Here is an 18078-nt window from a genome sequence, read left to right as displayed (position 1 = left end):
TCAGAGCAACATATTCACAGCATCCCCAGCAGTGTTTAACTCTGTGAAGCTGTGTTACTTTGCCTGTCTAAAACACCTGATTGGTCTAATAAAGAGCTGAACTGATGTTGGCTCTATGCTGCTACTGGGCAGAGAAGGATAGGCAGGGCTGGAAGACAGAAAAAATAAACAGAAGGGGAGAAAGAGATCTGCTGGGGGATGTCTTTATGTATGCTGTAAATATCTGTTGTTCCCATTGGCTAATAAATAAACTGCTTTGACCTATGACAAGGCAGCTTAGAGGCAGGTGGGAAAGGAGAGAGATAGGAGAAAGAAAAGGCTTAGTCTGGGGAGATGCCAGCCTGCCACTCAAGGAACAGCATGCCAGCAGACCAGTAAGCCTTGGAACACATGGCAAAACATAGATTAATTAAGAGGCCTGCCATAGACTATATAGTTTGTAAATAATATAAGCCTCTGTGTGTTTACTTGAGTCTGAGCAGTTGCTGGATGGGGCAGGACCAGAAAGACCTTCTCACTACATTTGGTGCTCACTGTTGGGCATTGATCCACATAGACCTAAGAAAGCTTAAAAGATTCTGAACGTGTAGAAATGGAGCTACACTAGGCTTCCTAGTCTCACAGTCTCATGCCAGTAGCAGCATAGAGCCAACAACAGCCTGTGAGATGGAGCTGGCCACCAGCTACCATAAGCTAAGCAGCATGGCAGATTCCTCCTGTAGTACACAGTGGCATCTCCAATCCATGCCACGCACTGCATGGTGGATTTAGCTTTTACTAATACAGACAAAAAAAGAAGAAAAAATGTTTCCAGGCTACACGCTGCCAGATGGAGGCATGGACCCACTGCCTCCTAGAGTCAGCCGAGATCATAGCTCCCAGAGCTGGCAGTGAATTACCTCTGCCATGTTGGGAAGCTGAGGTGGAGAGAGTCAGCAGCCAAGGCTGCCACTTCTGTCCTAGCCACACTGCAGTTTAAAGCAATAGATTCACAATAAGACAGATTCACCTGGAATAAACCTCTAAACAGTTTACAATGTGTATAAAAATGTACATAGGCTTGGAAGAGAGAGGAAAATGAATATAGACAGTTACATAAAGAAATTATAGTTTTAAAAAATAAAGTCTTTAAAGAGACAGTAAAAGTGATATAAAAATAAGCCACATAAAGATGGAAATCACACAGAGTCTAGATTATATTATCTTTGGGATTTTTAACTGCAGAAAGACATTTGATTGGAAAGGCTGCTGAATTAAACACACACACACACACACACACACGTATGTATGTATAAATACACACACACACACACACATATATATATATATATTATATATATATTAAAGGTATCTTGACTTCAAAATTTATGTCTAAGTAGACATTGCTTTGGAAAAGAGGTTCTGCTTTTGTTTCCACAGAAGATAAGAACCTGTGGATTGCTTCTAGGCTAATATGGTTTGATCAGCCAAGATCCCCTGAAAGGTCTCCAATGACACCATGGCCCAGATGATCCAACATCCAAAATCGACTACAAGGCAACTAGCTTAGAGAATACAGTCTCACAGACTACTCCAATCAGGACTTGACCATAATTCTAAAATTTTCTTTGTGTCCCCATAAGACTACCAGCACCCGCAATCAGCACGAAGTAGCCTAGAAAACTATACCCACATTCCCAAAAACTAGATTATGGATATCTTTCTTTGTTTAGAGATTGGTTACAAATTATTATTGGTCATAGTCAATATGTTTCTAAAAGAAAAAAGAGGGATAGGATATAGATATGATAGGATTAAAGGGTAGATTATTGACTCTACTTTTAAAGAGCAAAAACTTGTTTGAAATGTTTTACATTGAAATGGATTTTAGTTGATTGATACAAATTTAAAGTTAATTTTGTTATACTGTATGTATATTTTTCCTCTTGTTTAAGGTATTATGTTTACGCAACTCATTTAAAAATATAATGTATAATTAAGAAATACAAATTAATAATCAAGCTTATAGTCATCTTAGTTTTTTTAGATATACAAAGATATATTTCAACTAGGTAGGTAATCTTCAAACACTTCAAAGACCTACAGAATATGGCATTTAAAATGTTTTAAAAACTCAGACTTTTCTAGACAATGAGACACATCTGCTCCTGGCACCACCAAGTACTTCAAGGAAGATGATGGGCATTGAAGAAACTCATTAGGGAGTTTACTTTCTTTGTGGCAAAAGTTAGCCACTGGGCAAAAAAGTGCCCTTGTGTATGTTGTATAAACTGGACATGCAGGACCTATAGGAAGGTGACCACTGAACTTTGCAAGATGAGATGGTTCTTCAGGTTCCTGCTTCACAGAGGAGACTGCCAGACATTCTAAAGGACACAAGGAAAAACAACTGAGAGACTCTAGGCCTGTAGGCTGAAGATGGATGCCCCAACATTGCAGAGGAACTTTGGGTAACTGTCCAGGCAGCCAGCTGTCTCTGTCATTCTAAATCTTTGGAAGTTGCTTATAATGTACATCCTGTTTACTTAGGTAATATTATATCCTTCTGGGGTCTTTGATGTAGTTGAAGACTAAACAGTTATAATTTTCCTTGGTTATGATAAAAGATAAATTAGATATGAAACTTTAGACTCACAAATATAGGATATATGATAAAATATTATCTTTAATTTTGCCAAATACAAATAGACTAGATATTGTAACTGTAATTCTTGCCTGATAACTGTTTGTTATATATTACTTTACTATATTAAAGCTAAAAATCTTCCTTTTTGATTAGATAGAAAAGGGGAAATGGTGAGTGATGTCTTTCTGTATGCTGTGAATATATGTTGTTCCCATTGGTTAATAAATAAACTGTTTTGGCCTATGACAAGGCAGCTTAGAGGCAGATGGGAAAGGAGAAAGACAGGAAAAAGAAAAGGTTTAGTCTGGGGTGATGCCAGCGTGCCGCCTAAGGAACAGCATGCCAGCAGACCAGTAAGCCACAGAACATGTGGCAAAATATAGATTAATTAAATTAAATTAAATTAAATTAAATTAAATTAAGATATAAGAGCTAGCTAGCAAGAGGCCTGCCATAGACTATACAGTTTGTAAATAATATAAGCCTCTGTGTGTTTACTTGGGTCTGAGCGGCTGTGGGACTGGGCAGAACTGGAGAAACCTTCTGAACTACAGAGATCAAGGAACAAGAAAAGAAGGAGAGGACGACATCAAGGCCCAGTCACCCAACTACACAGCAAGCCACAGAGTAAGAAATAAAGAAAGGTATACAGAAATAGAGAAAGATAAAAGCCCAGAGGCAAAAGGTAGATGGGATAATTTAAGAAAAGCTGGCTAGAAACAAGCCAAGCTAAGGCCAGGCATTCATAAGTAATAATAAGTCTCTGTGTAATTTATTTGGGAGCTGGGTGGCTGGCCCCCAAAGAGTAAAAGAGTTAAAAAAACAACAACAGCATATCTTTCATTACTAGGTGTCCTCTCTGGGGTCATTCTCATAGGCTCCAGGACATTTCCACTGCACTAGGTTTCTACATTGTCCCCTAAATGCCCACCTATTCAAGTCTCTCCCCATACTCTCTCCCTCCCTCTCCAAACTGTTCCCTCCTGTTCCCACTGGCCCCCAGTCCACCCACAAAATCTATTCCATTTCCCCTTCACAGGGAGATCCATGCATCCTCCCTAGAGCCCTCCTTGTTACTTAGCCTCTCTGGGTCTGTGGAGCCTACAGAATGGGAAAAGATTTTCACCAATTCCATTTCTGATAGAGAGCTAATGTCCAAAATATATAAAAAAATTCAAGAAACTAGATATAAAAAAACAAACAGTCTAATTAAAAGATGGAGTACAGAGCCAAACAGAGGATTCTCAATAGTGGAATCTCAAATGCCTGAAAAACACATAAAGAAATGTTCAACATCCTTAGCTCCCAGGGAAATAAAAACTACTTTGAGATTCCATCTTACACCTGTCAGAGTGACTAAGATCAATGATGAAAGTGACACCTTGTGCTGGTGAGGATGTAGAATAAGGGGAACATTCCTCCATTGCTGGTGGGAGTGCAAACACATACAACCACTACAAAAATCAATATGGCAGTTCCTCAGAAAATTAGGAATCAAACTACTTCAAGACCCATCCATACCACTCCTGGCATATACCCAGAACATGCTCCATCCAACCCCAAGGATACTTGCTCAACTATGTTCATAACAGCTTTATTCATAATAGCTAGAAACTGGAAACAACCTAGCTGTCCTTCAACTGAAAGATGGATAAAGAAAATGTGGTATATTCACACAGTGGAATATCACTTAGCTGTTAAAAACAATGACATCATGAAATTTGCAGACAAGTGGATGAAACTAGAAAAAAAAAAAATGACCCTGAGCGAGGCAACCCAGACTCAGAAAGACAACCATGATACATATTCATTATAAGTGAGTTATTAAGCTATTAAGTTATTAGCTATTAAGTAAAGGATAATCTTTTCTTAAAAAAATTTTCTTTGTCAGTTCCTCTGAGACTAGAGTTATGAATAGGTTGTGAACCACCATGTGGTTGCTAGGAACTGAACCCAGGTCCTCTGCAAGAGCAAAAAGTGCTCTTAAATTGCTAAGCTACCTCTCCAGCTCCAATGTTATATTTTCTAAGGGAGACATTTTCAGCTACTGACTGAAATTTTGTCTGTATCTGTGTATGTGTACACATGCACATCTCTCTCTGTATGTAGGCCATAAGTTAATGTTGGCCATTTTCTTCTATTTCAGAATATTCCTTTATACTGTTTGAAGATGTGTCACTTTAATTGGTATAATAAAGAGCTGAATTACCAATAGCTAGGCAGGCAGGAAGAGTTTAGGTGGGACTTCTGGGGACATAGAGAGACCTCTGTGAAAAAGAAAGGGAGAGACACCAGCAGAAGGCAGAGGAAGCAGGGCAAGCAGGAGAGGGAAAAGCTAAGAGCCTTATGGCAGCATGCAGATTAACAGAAATGGGTTAATTTAAGTTACAAGAGCTAGTTAGAAACAAGCCTAAGCTAAGGCCAAGATTTCATAATTAATAATAAGACTGTATCATGATTTGGGGGCTGGAGGTCCAAGAAAGATGGCTACATATGGTGTCCAATGTGGGGCCTCAAATTTCCAAACATAGGGCTTGAGAAAGCTAAGAAAAGATCTGGACAGGAACCCAGATGTGGCTGCAGACTCTCAGGCAGACTGGTGCTCGGCATACAGAGGTGCCACTACAGGTCATAGTAGCTGACATGGCAGTTTAAGATTTGTCTCATATGATCAGAAAACACTGCAGATGCATAGTAAAGCCAGGTCCAGATACAGAAAATCTCCAAAAAGGCACAGTATGTTTAAAAATGTGCTTAGATGATGAAGAAAGAAAAGAAAATTGGTATACAGTCATTAAAAATAGTTTAAAATAATAAAGTATTTAAAAAGAGAGTAAAGTAATATTAAAAAAAAAAATAAGACACTTAAGGATGGAAAATAGGCCGGGCAGTGGTGGTGCACGCCTTTAAATCCCAGCACTCAGGAGGCAGAGGCAGGTGAATCTCTGTGAGTTTGAGGCCAGCCTGGGCTACAGAGTGAGTTCCAGGAAAGGTGCAAAGCTACACAGAGAAACCCTGTCTTGAAAAAACAAAAACAACAAAGCAAAACAAACAAAACAAAACAAAACAAAAGGATGGAAAATATTATACACAAGGAGTTTGGCCTTTATATGGTGCTTTGTTAATTTTGATTTTTTTAATGCTAATGAACAGAGAATTGTAACACAAATTTCTAACAGGTCTTTTAATAAAAACCTGGAACCAGATATTGGGGTATATGCTGAAAGATCAGAAAAACAAAGGAACAAACCACTGCCACATCTTACCTCTAGGACTCCTCAACCTGAAAAGGCATTTAGTTCCTGTCTCCTTATGCCTTATATACCTTTCTCCACCCAGCCATTAAAGGCATGTGTGCTTCCCAAATACTGGGATTAAAGATGTGTGCCACCACTGACTGGCTTTGTTTCTCTCCTAGACTGAGTCAGTCTCATGTAGTTCAGGGTGACTTTGAACTCAGTGATTCAGATGGATCTCTGCCTTCTGAATGCTAGGACTAAAGGTGTGTGCCACCACTGCCTGGCATCTATGCTTAATCTAGTGGCTTGTTCTGTTCTCTGATCTTCAGGCAAATTTTATTAGGGTACACAATATATCACCTCAGAGAATGACAGCTGCTGAGAGACACTGGATTGTGGAAGGGACTGCTGAATTAAACCAGCCTAGATACTTTAAGGATGTCTTGGCTTCAAACTGGGAAGTCGGAAAATGTATTGCTTTGGGGGAAGAGGTTATGCTTTTGTTTCCACAGGAAACAAACATTGTAGATTCATTCAAGGTTCACAGAGACCAGGTTTGGTCAGGGGAGACCCCATGAAAATCCTGGCTACAGACATTAAAAATAAACTTAGAAAAACTACAAAACAGATGATGTATATTTTGCCAGCTTAAACATAAAATTAAAAAAAAACTTTAACTGACTTGTGCACACTGCACATTCCATACTTGTGTTCATGTAGTTAATCTTACCTTTAGAAGTTTGTACGGTTTCAAAGCAAGGGGACCAGACACCAGTGAAAGCAGGTAATGTGGGGATTTATCAAGGCAACTCCACATAGTTAAAAAGGTTTATTAAAAAACAAAAAAACAAAAACCAAAAAAAAAAGGTTTATTTTGGGGTAACTTTCAACCAGTAAAAGGGGTTGGTTACAGGATCCGGGAGAGGTGAGGTCCAGTCCAGCAGGGTTCTCTGGAGAACTCTGACTTGGTCTGTCTTCTAGCATCCAGGATCACCAGGAAGCAAGAGAGGTGGCACATCCGGATCTCAGGTCTTAAGGGCTCTCATCTCAACCCTGCCCCAGAGGTGCATCATCATAGGTAGGCATGGCAGTTACCAGAAGCCTCACTAGGGTTAGTACTTCTAGGTCAAAGCTTGAACAGCTACCCACTACAAGCAGGTGGCCCAGGTGATCCAGCCTTGCAGAAGGCCTCTGCTGCAGTTTCCTCAGGGTTCTACATCCAGAACAGCTTCAAGGCTGCTGGCTGAGATGGTCCAGCCTCACAGATTAATTCTAGTCAGGACTGCAGATAAGTCTTCAGTGTTCCCATTGCACAGAGCCTGGACAACAAATGTTAGGGCTTGACCATTATCCTAATTTTCTCAGGGTTCCCCAAAATGCCATCAACAGTCTAGAGAACAAAATGCCCATATTCCCAAGAGGTGGGTGAGTGATTTTTGGTCATTTGGTGAGTTATGGTTATTTGTGCAGTTGGTTACAAGTTATTGGTCATGGTCAGGAAAAAAGCTGAACAAAGGAAATAAAATTCAGGGAGCTCCTTCTGAAGGGAAAGGGGGGATACAGTATAGAAATTATGGGATAAAAGTGTAGAATGTTGAGTCTACTTTTCAACAACCACTAGTCTCAAATATTTTACATTGGTATGAATTTTTGTAAATTGATACAAATTTAAGGTTATTTTTGTTACACTGTATATGTTTTTACTCCTGTTTAAGGTACATATGCAGCTCATTTAAAAATTCAATGTATAATTAAGAAATACAGGTTAGTAGTTAGTCACTTATAATCAAATTTGTAGTTATGTTAGGTATGTTTTCAAGGTTAAACAGATATATTTTAGATAGGTCATTTTCAAACACTTTGGAGACCTACAGAATATGGCATTTAAGACGTTTTAATAACCTAAGGCTTTTCATGGCAGTGAGACATATCTGCTCCTGGCAGCACCAATTTACTTCAAAAGAGGATAGCAGACATCTAAGAACTTCCATATGGAGTTTTCTTTCATTTGTAGCAAGATTAGCCACTGGGCAAAGAAACTGCCCTTGCCTCAACTGCTGACAGAATGCTGTCCAAATTTGACAAGCAGGATACAAAAAAAAAAAAAAAAAAGACACCTGCCAAACTTTGCTAAGACTAGGTAAAATAGACCTTCAAAATTCCTGTTTTACAGAAAAGTCTATCAGATATTGTAGGCCCATAGGCTGAAGATAGATGCTTCAACATTGCAGAGGAACCTTGGATGATTGTCCAGGCAGCCAGCTGTTTCTGTCATTTCTATAGTTTTGGAAGGTTTTTGCTCTGCACTTCCTGTTTACTCAGGTAATATTATATCCTTCTCAGATCTATGATAGAGTTGAAGACTAGATAGTTACAGTTACAGTTTTCCTTGTTACCAAATTCAAAAAACAAACTCACAAAAAAGGTATAAAGTGTACAAGGTTAAGAGAGATAAACATTTTAAATTGTTTATCTATGAAAATGTTTTGAGGTGTAAAAAAATATTCAGGTTGGTACTACAAGTTAGGATAGAAAGTGAATTAGGTACAAAACTTTGGACTCACCAAGATAGAATAGATAATGGAGTATTTTCTCTGAATTTGCCAAATGCAATTGGACATTGTGAATATAATCCTTAACTGATAATTGTTATGATTGTATATAGTTTTATTGTGTTAAGAGTTAAAACATTCCATTTTTATTTAGATAATACCTGATAGTTGTTCTTACTGTGTATAGTTTTACTGTGTTAGAGCTAAAACTTTTTCTTTTTATTTAGACAAAAGAGGGAGATATTGCAGAATAATCTTTTTGTATACACCGTGTAGATATGTCTTTGCCAAGACACCTTCTGATTGATTTAATGAAGAGCTGAATGGCCAATACCTAGGCAGAAAGAGGTTAGGCAGGACTTCTGGGTGGAGAAAGAAGAAGAGGAGATGAATCTAGATGTGTGAGAGACACCAGAGGACATGCAGAGGAAATAGGAGAAACATGCAAGAGGCAAAACATAGATCTGCCATGAGGCAAAACATAGATTAATATAAATGGGGTAAGTTATAAGAGCTAGTGGGATAAGGCTAAGCTATAGGCTGAGCTATCATAATTAACAATAAGCCTCCATGTCTTTTTTTGTGAGCTGGCAGTCCAATTAGTTTTTGAGACAGAGTCTCTCTCTGAACCTGGGGCACAGTTTTTTCAAGTAGACTGTCAGCCCACTGATATCCTAGGATCTGTTACAAGCTCAAAAAGCCACCAAACACAACTGTCTGTGTGCTAGGATTCTAAGCTTAGGTTTTTGTGCTTGCATAACAAACACCTTACCCACTGAGCCATATTGCTAGTCCCTCAAGTTTCTTTTATTGCTATTGACTTAGGATTTATTTCCTTTTTCATATGCCTTTTAAGGATCTAGACATTGCTGTGGGATGTCTTTCTGTATGCTGTGAATATGTGTTACTCCCATTGTTTAATAAATAAAGCTTCATTGGCCTATGGCAGGACAGGATGGAGCCAGGTAGGAAAATCCAAGAGAGATAGTGAAAGGAGAAAGGAGAGTGGAAGGCAATGCCAACCCACTGTCCAAGGAGCAACATGTAATGAGACGCAGGTAATGCCACGACCATGTGGCAACATATAGATTAATAGAAATGGGTTGAGTTAAGTTATAAAAGTCAGCTAGCAAGAAGCCTAACCCATAGGCCATACAGTTTATAATATAAGCCTCTGTGTGTTTACTTGGGATCAAGCAGCTGTGGGATGTGGGTGGGAGAGATTCGTCCTGACTGCATGGCCTGGCAGGACTGGAGAAACTTTCAGAAACAAGACATTCAACAAATTCTGGCATTAAATTATTTCTGGTATCCACTTTTATCTTTAATATCTCTGAATATTCTTTGATGTATATCTCATTTTTCATTTCTAATGCTTGAGTCTTTTTTTCCCTTAATGCAGCTCATCAGTAGTTTGTTTTCTTTATTAACCTTTTAAAATAATTAACTTTAGGATTTGTTGATCATCTCATTTGTTACTTTTAAAATTATTCTTTCACTAATTTCTGTTATTTTTGCTTTGGTTCTGTTTTCTTTGGGATTATTTTGTACAGTTGGTGTCTTCTTTTTCAATATAAGCATTCCTTATCTTCTGAGAATTGTTACATACAGACTTTGATATGTAGTATTTCATTCATTCAACTTTTAAGATAATGGCCTTGCAGAGTCCAGACTTGCTGTAAATTGTTTATCGTGAACATGTGGGGGTGATTGCTTCTTTATATGATTTATGCTGTGCCTTTGCTCCTACTTCCCAGGATGCTTCTAACTTCCCCAGGATTAGTTTGGGATATAAAATAAGGAATAGCAAAGTTCTTCCATGAGGCCAATAGGTCTTCCTTTGACATCCTTCCTCCTGGACGCTTTTCCATATTCTTCAGTTTCACTACTTCCTCACCAAGAAGCCAGTTGTCCAGGTTCTCATTGGGGTCATCTTTAAATCTCTTCCGGCATTGTCTCACCTAAGACTCACAGCACTTCCGGGAGGAAATGTGCATCTTGTCACAATAAACTCTAGGAGTAAGTCTGCCTCAAATGCATGAATCTTTCTATTGAGCTTCACAATAGCTTTTCTTATTTATCTTGTTCACTTATCTTTAAGGTTCTCTGCATTGTAGTTTACTTTGTCAGATCTACTATCATTATGAGGTACTCAGCATTTCTTTCCTCACTTTGATTTTACTCTCAATCTTGCTTTTATTTTTACTTTTTATTTACATCTAATGACATGCAGCTGGATTTAGTTTTCATTGCATCTTCTTTAGGCAAATTTAATCCAGCACATCTACTCTTTTTGAAATATGGGTTGATTTGCACTATGTAGTGATTTCTGTTAATCGTAGTTTACTTATCTTTTCCTGTCCCTGCCATGTCAGTCAGCTTTCTTGTCAATGTGTCAGAATGCCTGATTGAACTATGTGAAGCAGGATTTGTTTTACTCCAAGTAGCAGTCAATAGTCATTGGTTGTATTAATTTCAGCATTCTCTCTTTGGTGGTTTTTCTTTATTTTTATGGAGGATAGAAGCAAAGTAAGGAAGGGACATAAGACCAGCCATTACCTTCAAAGGCATGATCTCAGTGACCTACTTCCTGAAACAATGCTCCACCCCCTAAAGTTTCCAGAACCTTCCAAACCAGGGCTGCCACCTATGAGTCAAGAATTCAGTGCTCCCCATGGGGGAGAAATTTCACATTTATGCTATAATACCTGCCTTATATTGGGATGACTGAGTTTTATCTTTTCCTGTTGAGGATTTGTATGTCCCTTTAATATTCCATTACATTAGCATTTAATCTGAATTCCTCATCAGAAGTTCATCAATCTCTGTTTTCCTTTCCAGCAAAAAACTTCTTTTAGCACTTCAAATGCCTTTACTGTCTGTGCAGCTTTCTCTCACTGTGACAACTATCTGAGGTAACTTAAAAGGAGGAAATGTTTGGCTCAGTTTTGGGGGTTTAAGCTGATGGTGCCTTGTCCCCATTGTTTCTGGGCCTGAAATTACTGGGGTGCATGGTACAATGAGCTATTTGCCTCATGGTGCCCACAAAGCAAAGAGAAAAAGAGCCTGGGATCTCAATATTTCCTTTAAGGGCATGTTCCCAGTGACCTGAGTCCTCCCACTAGCCTCTACTTCTTAAAAGTTTTCTTCACCTCCCAGGAGTGCCAGGCTGGGAAATAAGGATTTCTTATGGAAATAAGGATTTCTGACATGGGACTTTGGAGGGTGTGCAACATCCAAGCTGTAGCACTGTAGTCACATTTTATGTTGTTATTATACAATATTCTTATTTTCTTTTATTTTTACATATTCAAATTGTTTCTGTTATTGTGGTTGTTGTTTTATAAGGCCAGTGATTGTTTACCAACTTTTTAGGCTAATCATTTCTTCCTACAGTTTAAACCTTTAAGTTCAAAAATCTTTTAACCGATTCTGTAGTGAAAAAATCCATTGGTCTTGTCTGAAAATATTATTTGCCTTAATTAAAATCTAGGTTGGCAGCTATCTTCCCTTGTCACTTTGAAGTCGCTTGCCCATTGTCTCAGGCTTCAGTGTTACTATGGAGATGTCTGCTTTCCTTGGTGTCATTCTATTGAGACATAATCTGACCTTTTTAAGGACTCTCAAGATCTCAAGATTCTTTGCTACTTTCTTCTGTAATTTTACTTCTGTGTCTAATGATATTTGATTTATACACACCACTCTTCATACTTCCCCTCGTCTAAAGACGTCTAAAATTATTTCTTTGAACATTGTCTCTTCCCAGGCTCACTTCTAGGTCTTCAATTAGATTTTCACCTTTCATCTGATTTTGGTTTTGTCTTTCTTTTTTGTTTTCCAGCTTCTTGATCTTTTGCACTGTATTTGGGGACATTTCTGCAGACCTTTCAGTTCATAAGTTTCTGTTAAGCTATGTTTCATATGCTCTTTATCTTACCACTGAGTTTTATATTTCAGTAACTAAAATTTACATTTCTAGAATTAAAAAAATCTGTTGACTTTTTTTGAGACAGGCTCTTACTGTGTAGCTCTGGCTGGCCTGGAACTCCATATACAGACCAGGCTGGCCTCAAAACTCAAAGATCTACCTGTCCCTACTTCTTGAGTGCTGAGATTAAAGGTATATGCCACCATGCTTGGCTATCTGGTACTTCTTGACAGTGCCTTTTATTTACTCTCATGCTTTCTGTCCGGTATTTAAAAACATCAATAAATATTTTAGCCACAGTTAAAAAATACCTATTACTCTAATAATGGAAACCAGCGTTCTATTTCTGTTGCACATATTTTTATACTGGATCTTGTTCATGATGGCTTGTTTTTATATATTTGTTTCAGTTTGGGGATTGCAAATTGCTTTATAGGGCTTTATTCCTGAGGTCTGAGGAATCTTTAACATGGTTCTCCCTTGAAAGGATGCACTTGCTTCTTTCCAGCTACCTGGATGCAACTAATCTGGTATTACACTGTTATTGTTTTGGGATTTCCTAGGTCATGTGAATTGTGCAAATGAAAATTCTGTCTGCAGATACAGAAAAATATCATAGAAAATCAACAGCATGTTTGAAAAGGGTTCTCAAACAGACACATCCTCTGTTTCTGTTGTCTAGGTTTTTCTTTTAGTTTGCCATTTCAGAAAGAATATTTCAAATTTTCTTATTTTAAATCAAGTTTTACTTCCAACATGGGCTTTAATAAGGCTCTGTGTGGATGAAGGCTGTATCTTGTACCCATGACTGTTAAAAGTTCATGATTATGTAACTGAAGTTAATGCCTTCGTGATAGCAGTGGGTAATGTACCACTTCAATAAACCAGCTTTCAGTTCCTTAGATGTCCTGTGAGTATGCAACATATTTTTGAGAGGTAAGTTATATACCTTGAATAGTTTTACAGAAGTATTTCATCCAGTACTTATTGGTGATTGTGTTCATCGTATGCGTAGACATATGAATATGCACATAGAGGGCAGACGTTGGTAATACATGTCTTCCTTGATCTCTACTTTATCATTTTGGAGTCTCTGGCTGAAACCAGAGCTCACTGAATGACTGGCTAAAAGCTTAAGGAATCTACCTATCTTCCTTTCTCCACAACCAGTGCTAGGGTTATAGGTGCACACACCCATACCTAGGCTTTGTATGCATAAGCTGGCAATCTGAACTCAGGTCACTTTACTGACCAGGCCATTAGTAAGCAATACCAGTTCTTGTTTAGTTACAGAATTTTCAGGCTTATTATCTGCCATTAGATGGAATACTACATCGAAGTCACAGGCTTTAGTTTTTCAAATCTAAAAATCTCTTCTGCACACTATTTTATAGACATCGTATGAGAACAAGTCAGGAGGCCTGGGAACATAGCTCAATGATAGAGCACTTGCCTATCACATACAAGGTCCTTTGTTTTGGGACAGAGCCTCATATATCTCAGGCTGGCCTCAAACTTGCTATGTGGCTGAGGATGACTTTAAATTTCTGATCCTATGCCTCTATACCCCTACTGATAGGATTACAGGTGTGCGTCACCACTCTGTTTATGTGATGCTTGGGGCTGAGCACAGGGCTTCATGCATGATAGGCAAGTACGCTACCAATTGAACAACATTCTCAACTCTTGATTTTTTTTTCCAAGACAGAGTTTCTCTGTGTAGCTTTGAAGCCTGTCCTGAAACTCACTCTGTAAACCAGGCTGGCCTCAAACTCACAGAGATCTGCCTGCCTCTGCCTCCTGAGTGCTGGGATTAAAAGTGTGCACCACCACTGCTCGGCTCTCAACTCTTGATTTTTAAATGTTAAGATTTGGTTTACTTATTGGCAAAGGATACATCTACTTCATTTCTATTCTCTTGCTCTCACATCTTCTTCTATTTAACTTTCTTTTCATTGGCTGGGACAATGTATCAAGGGAGGAATAGAACCCAAACTCATATAACTTAACAACATTCTTGAGTTGTCTTACATTTTCATACCTATTGTTTTCCAAGAGCCTTTTGATGGATTAATCCATTATTTTAAAGACCTATTTGCTATGTAATATATATTTTCCTTTTACACTGTGAACTTAAATAGAAACTAAGTATTGTGAGGTTAATCATCTTAAAATTCTCTTTGATATTCAAGTAAAATTCTTTTGAAATGCTTATGCTGTCATGATTATATTGGGTGATGAGGGCTGAATCCTGGGTCTCATGCATGTCAAACATATGCTCTATTGCTGTGGGATGTTCTGTATGCTAAATGTGTTGCTCTGATTGGTTAATAAATAAAACACTGATTGGCCAGTAGCCAGGCAGGAAGTATAGGCGGGACAAGGAGAGAGGAGAATTCTGGGAAGTGGAAAGCTGAGGCGGAGAGACGCTGCCAGCCGCCGCCATGAAAAGTGAGATGTAAGGTACCTGTAAGCCACGAGCCATGTGGCAACTTATAGATTAATAGAAATGGGTTAATTTAAGAAAAAAGAACAGCTAGCAAGAAGCCTGAACCATTAGGCCAAACAGTTTAAATAATATAAGTGTCTGTGTGTTTATAAGTGGGCTGTTGGACTGCCAGGGCTTGGTGGGACCTGTAGAGAAGCTCTCCAGCTACACTCTATATTTTAGGTGTGCTACACCAGAGTCCTATTTTTGAAGTCTAATTTGGTTTAATTTTGCTAGGTTCTCCATTGCTAGTGGTTTTGCATGCAATGCTGCCAATGCAACAATACTTATATTGACTTTAATTCTTTAATATATCACAGTTTTACTTTGAAATAATTGGCATCATAGTGTTTGGAGGGTCACATCATCAGCATCCACACAAGAGAATGACAGGCAACTGGCAAGCACAAAAGCTACCAATAAGGGCAAGAAGGATGTTATAGGATGCTTAACTTCATGAACCATGTAGTTCTTTAAGACATTTCATGGTATGACTGTTCCCATTTCATTATACAGGACAAGCATGGCAATGCAGTTATGTAATAGACACTCAAAGGTGAGGTGTCTTTTTTTCTTTTTAGTCACAAGAATATTCCCTGAGCAAGGTGATTTCTTTCATTTAAATCAAACCTTATTTTGGATTTATGAAATCACTTGTAGTTACAGGTCAGCTCTGTAAGGATCTACATCTTAAGTCAACAGACCTCTAGAAAACCAAGATACTATACAACTAATGATATCAATGGGTGGTGAGCTGGGGGTGGGGAAGAGCCAAACTTTTCTTGTAGCAAAAGAAAAAAAAATCTTGATTAAATTTTCTATTCATCATTTTGATTTCAGAGAATGCAAGAATGTGAGACGAGTTTAAGCAAAACAGGTATACTTTATCAATCCCAAGAATCAATTTTTTAAGATGTGCAATATCAGAATCTATGTTAAAATCAAAATCAAAGGCTGTAATTAATAATCAGCAATGTTTTTAATGGTTGTATCTGAAATATGTCCTATAATAGATGAGTCTCTACAGTTAGATCAATGGATCAAAACCAATATGGTACAATAAACTACCAGTCAAAATATTAACCTATATAGTATGTAAATTTTAAGTGGATGCATTTCATATTTATATCAACAAACATTTCTTATTGTGACCAGATTATGTTTTAAGAGTTTCATTTAATTCATTTCTTGCAATTACTCCTCTTTACTTAGGTTGTTACTCACTTCTTCTATATTCCTAAGTGTTTCTCTTAAAACTTATGAAAACCCAATGTTAGGTAAACAAACGACACTCTTGGTGAAGCATTCCTATGAAAATATTCTACTAACTTTTAGTATCTGCAAAGAATGGAGATCTCTTTGCAGAACAGGTGTAGTGTATCCAAAGTGTCGTACAGTAGGCACGTAATGATCCCCCAACAAAGAAATTTGTGTCTCTAAATCCAGGAGCCCACAAATATTTTTTCTTTATACATGTCAAAGGGCCTTTTCTGATGCAGTTCATTATGTGGACCTATTAATGAGATTATTCTGGTGAGCTCTTAAAAACTACTCTTTTTTAGCCAGCTGTGGAAGGCTCAAAAAAATGCACCCTCCTGGTCAAGTCAAGAAGTCACGATTTCTTCCACCTTCCGGGAAGAAGTGTGGCTTCTCTGGCATTTGGATTTTAGCTTTAGGAGACCCGTACAGGATTTGTGACCTATAAAACCACAACACATTAATGCTGTTTTAAACAGAGAAACAAATGTTTGTGGAAACTGGTTACAACCCCAATAGGCAAGAGGCTTATTCCAGCTAAATCAACGACATTCTGTGTAGTACACGAACACTGTAACGTGCAAGAATACATTTGGCTTCATTAACTTCTCTGGGAGGTGTCAGACGACAGCCAGCATCCATTTAGCTCGACAGGCTGCCTGGTGGGCGCTTCTTCCTCAGAGTCTCACGGGGTGAAGAAAAACACTTCAAGGGTTAACAGAACCCCGTTTACCTGGTTTGTGTCGGCCTGCTGGTTTTGCATTCGCAAGAGTGAGTTACAATAAACTAGGTAAACCCAAGAAAACGCCCTCTTAAAGCTCGCCTCCCGAAGCTCCTAGGCGACAAAGCCACCACAAGGACAGCGCCCTTTGCAGGGTTCACACTGCCCTTTCCCGCTCTTGGGGGATGCCACGCGCCTCAAGCCTCAGCAAAACACGTTCGAAGTCAAGGAGCTATACCAAATCTCGCGATATTTGGGCCATCCGCGGACTGTTTGGGCCCACCTAGTCCGGAAATCGCTCCAGCCCGCTTACAGACTAACCCATCTTCTTCCCGCGATATCTGTAGGGAGGCGAGACGGGCAGCGCCTGGGCGCTCATTCTCGCGGGATTTACCGACTGCGGCTGCGGCTGGTGACGCCGCCCCGTCGGGCCCCACACAGTGCCCAGCCTGAGGCTCGGCGCTGCCGGCGGGCATGCCGGGCGGGCGGCCTACGTGCCGTGCCCTCCTCGCCGCCGATCGCTGGATGCCGAGAGCAGCGGGGCTGCCAGGCGCCTCCCCCTGGCCCGATGGACGCCTCCTCCCCGCAGCCCCGCGCGGGACTCCGCAAAGGTATGAGCTCCGAGCTCGCGCCTCTGCGCAGACACGCGTCCTGGAGGAACTTCCGGAAGAGGCTTGGTTCCTTTGATTGACAGCTGACGATTTAGAACCCTTTCACCGCAGGAACTCCTCGGCTTTGCGACTCAATATTAGGAACCTGAACTTCAGGATTTACTGCACTCCCTCACAGTTACTTGCTGACTAGTGGGAGCAGATTCCTCATCTGTAAAATGGGGACCCTTGGGTTTCATGACTATTAGATGAGATGTATACAAGTGACTCCAGTCAGATATTTTTTGTTTTCTGCCTTTGGTTTGTATATGCCAGTTATTAGTCAGTAGGAGTTTGTTAAGTAAAGATGAGTGAAGGCCTGTTTAATTGAGTTTAGTTTTATTACACAAAGAGCTTACTACCTGGTGTATTGAAGTAGAATTCTGCCTCTAGTAGGTCACCCAAGAGTTTGTGAAGGCATGGTTATCTCATAAGTCATCAGGATGCAGGCTTGCCCCCAGCTCTTATTAATAATAGCGATTGCTGTAATAGATTAAAAATTATTTTGTGTATGTCTGTGTGTGCATGCACCAGGCATGTGGAAGTTAGAGGACAGCTTGAGCTAGTCAGTTCTCTCCTTCCACCTTGTGAATTGTGGGGATGGAACCCAGGCCACC

The 18078-nt window shown here is 39.3% G+C and overlaps 1 protein-coding gene across 1 annotated transcript in view; it reads left to right on the top strand.

Annotated features, from left to right (window-relative positions):
* Positions 1 to 17266: 17266 nt before the first annotated feature.
* Ercc6l2 (ERCC excision repair 6 like 2) overlaps positions 17267 to 18078 on the top strand; it is a 91674-nt gene continuing 90862 nt past the window's right edge. The window contains 1 exon segment of the mRNA XM_052727786.1: positions 17267 to 17422. Within this exon segment, the coding sequence (XP_052583746.1) occupies positions 17380 to 17422 (43 nt within the window). The 5' untranslated portion in view covers positions 17267 to 17379.

This window comes from Peromyscus californicus, unplaced genomic scaffold (genome assembly GCF_007827085.1).
Source record: "Peromyscus californicus insignis strain IS unplaced genomic scaffold, ASM782708v3 Scaffold_8__1_contigs__length_139910024, whole genome shotgun sequence".
NCBI classification, from domain to species: domain Eukaryota; kingdom Metazoa; phylum Chordata; class Mammalia; order Rodentia; family Cricetidae; genus Peromyscus; species Peromyscus californicus.
This window is presented reverse-complemented; position numbering and strand designations above follow the sequence as displayed.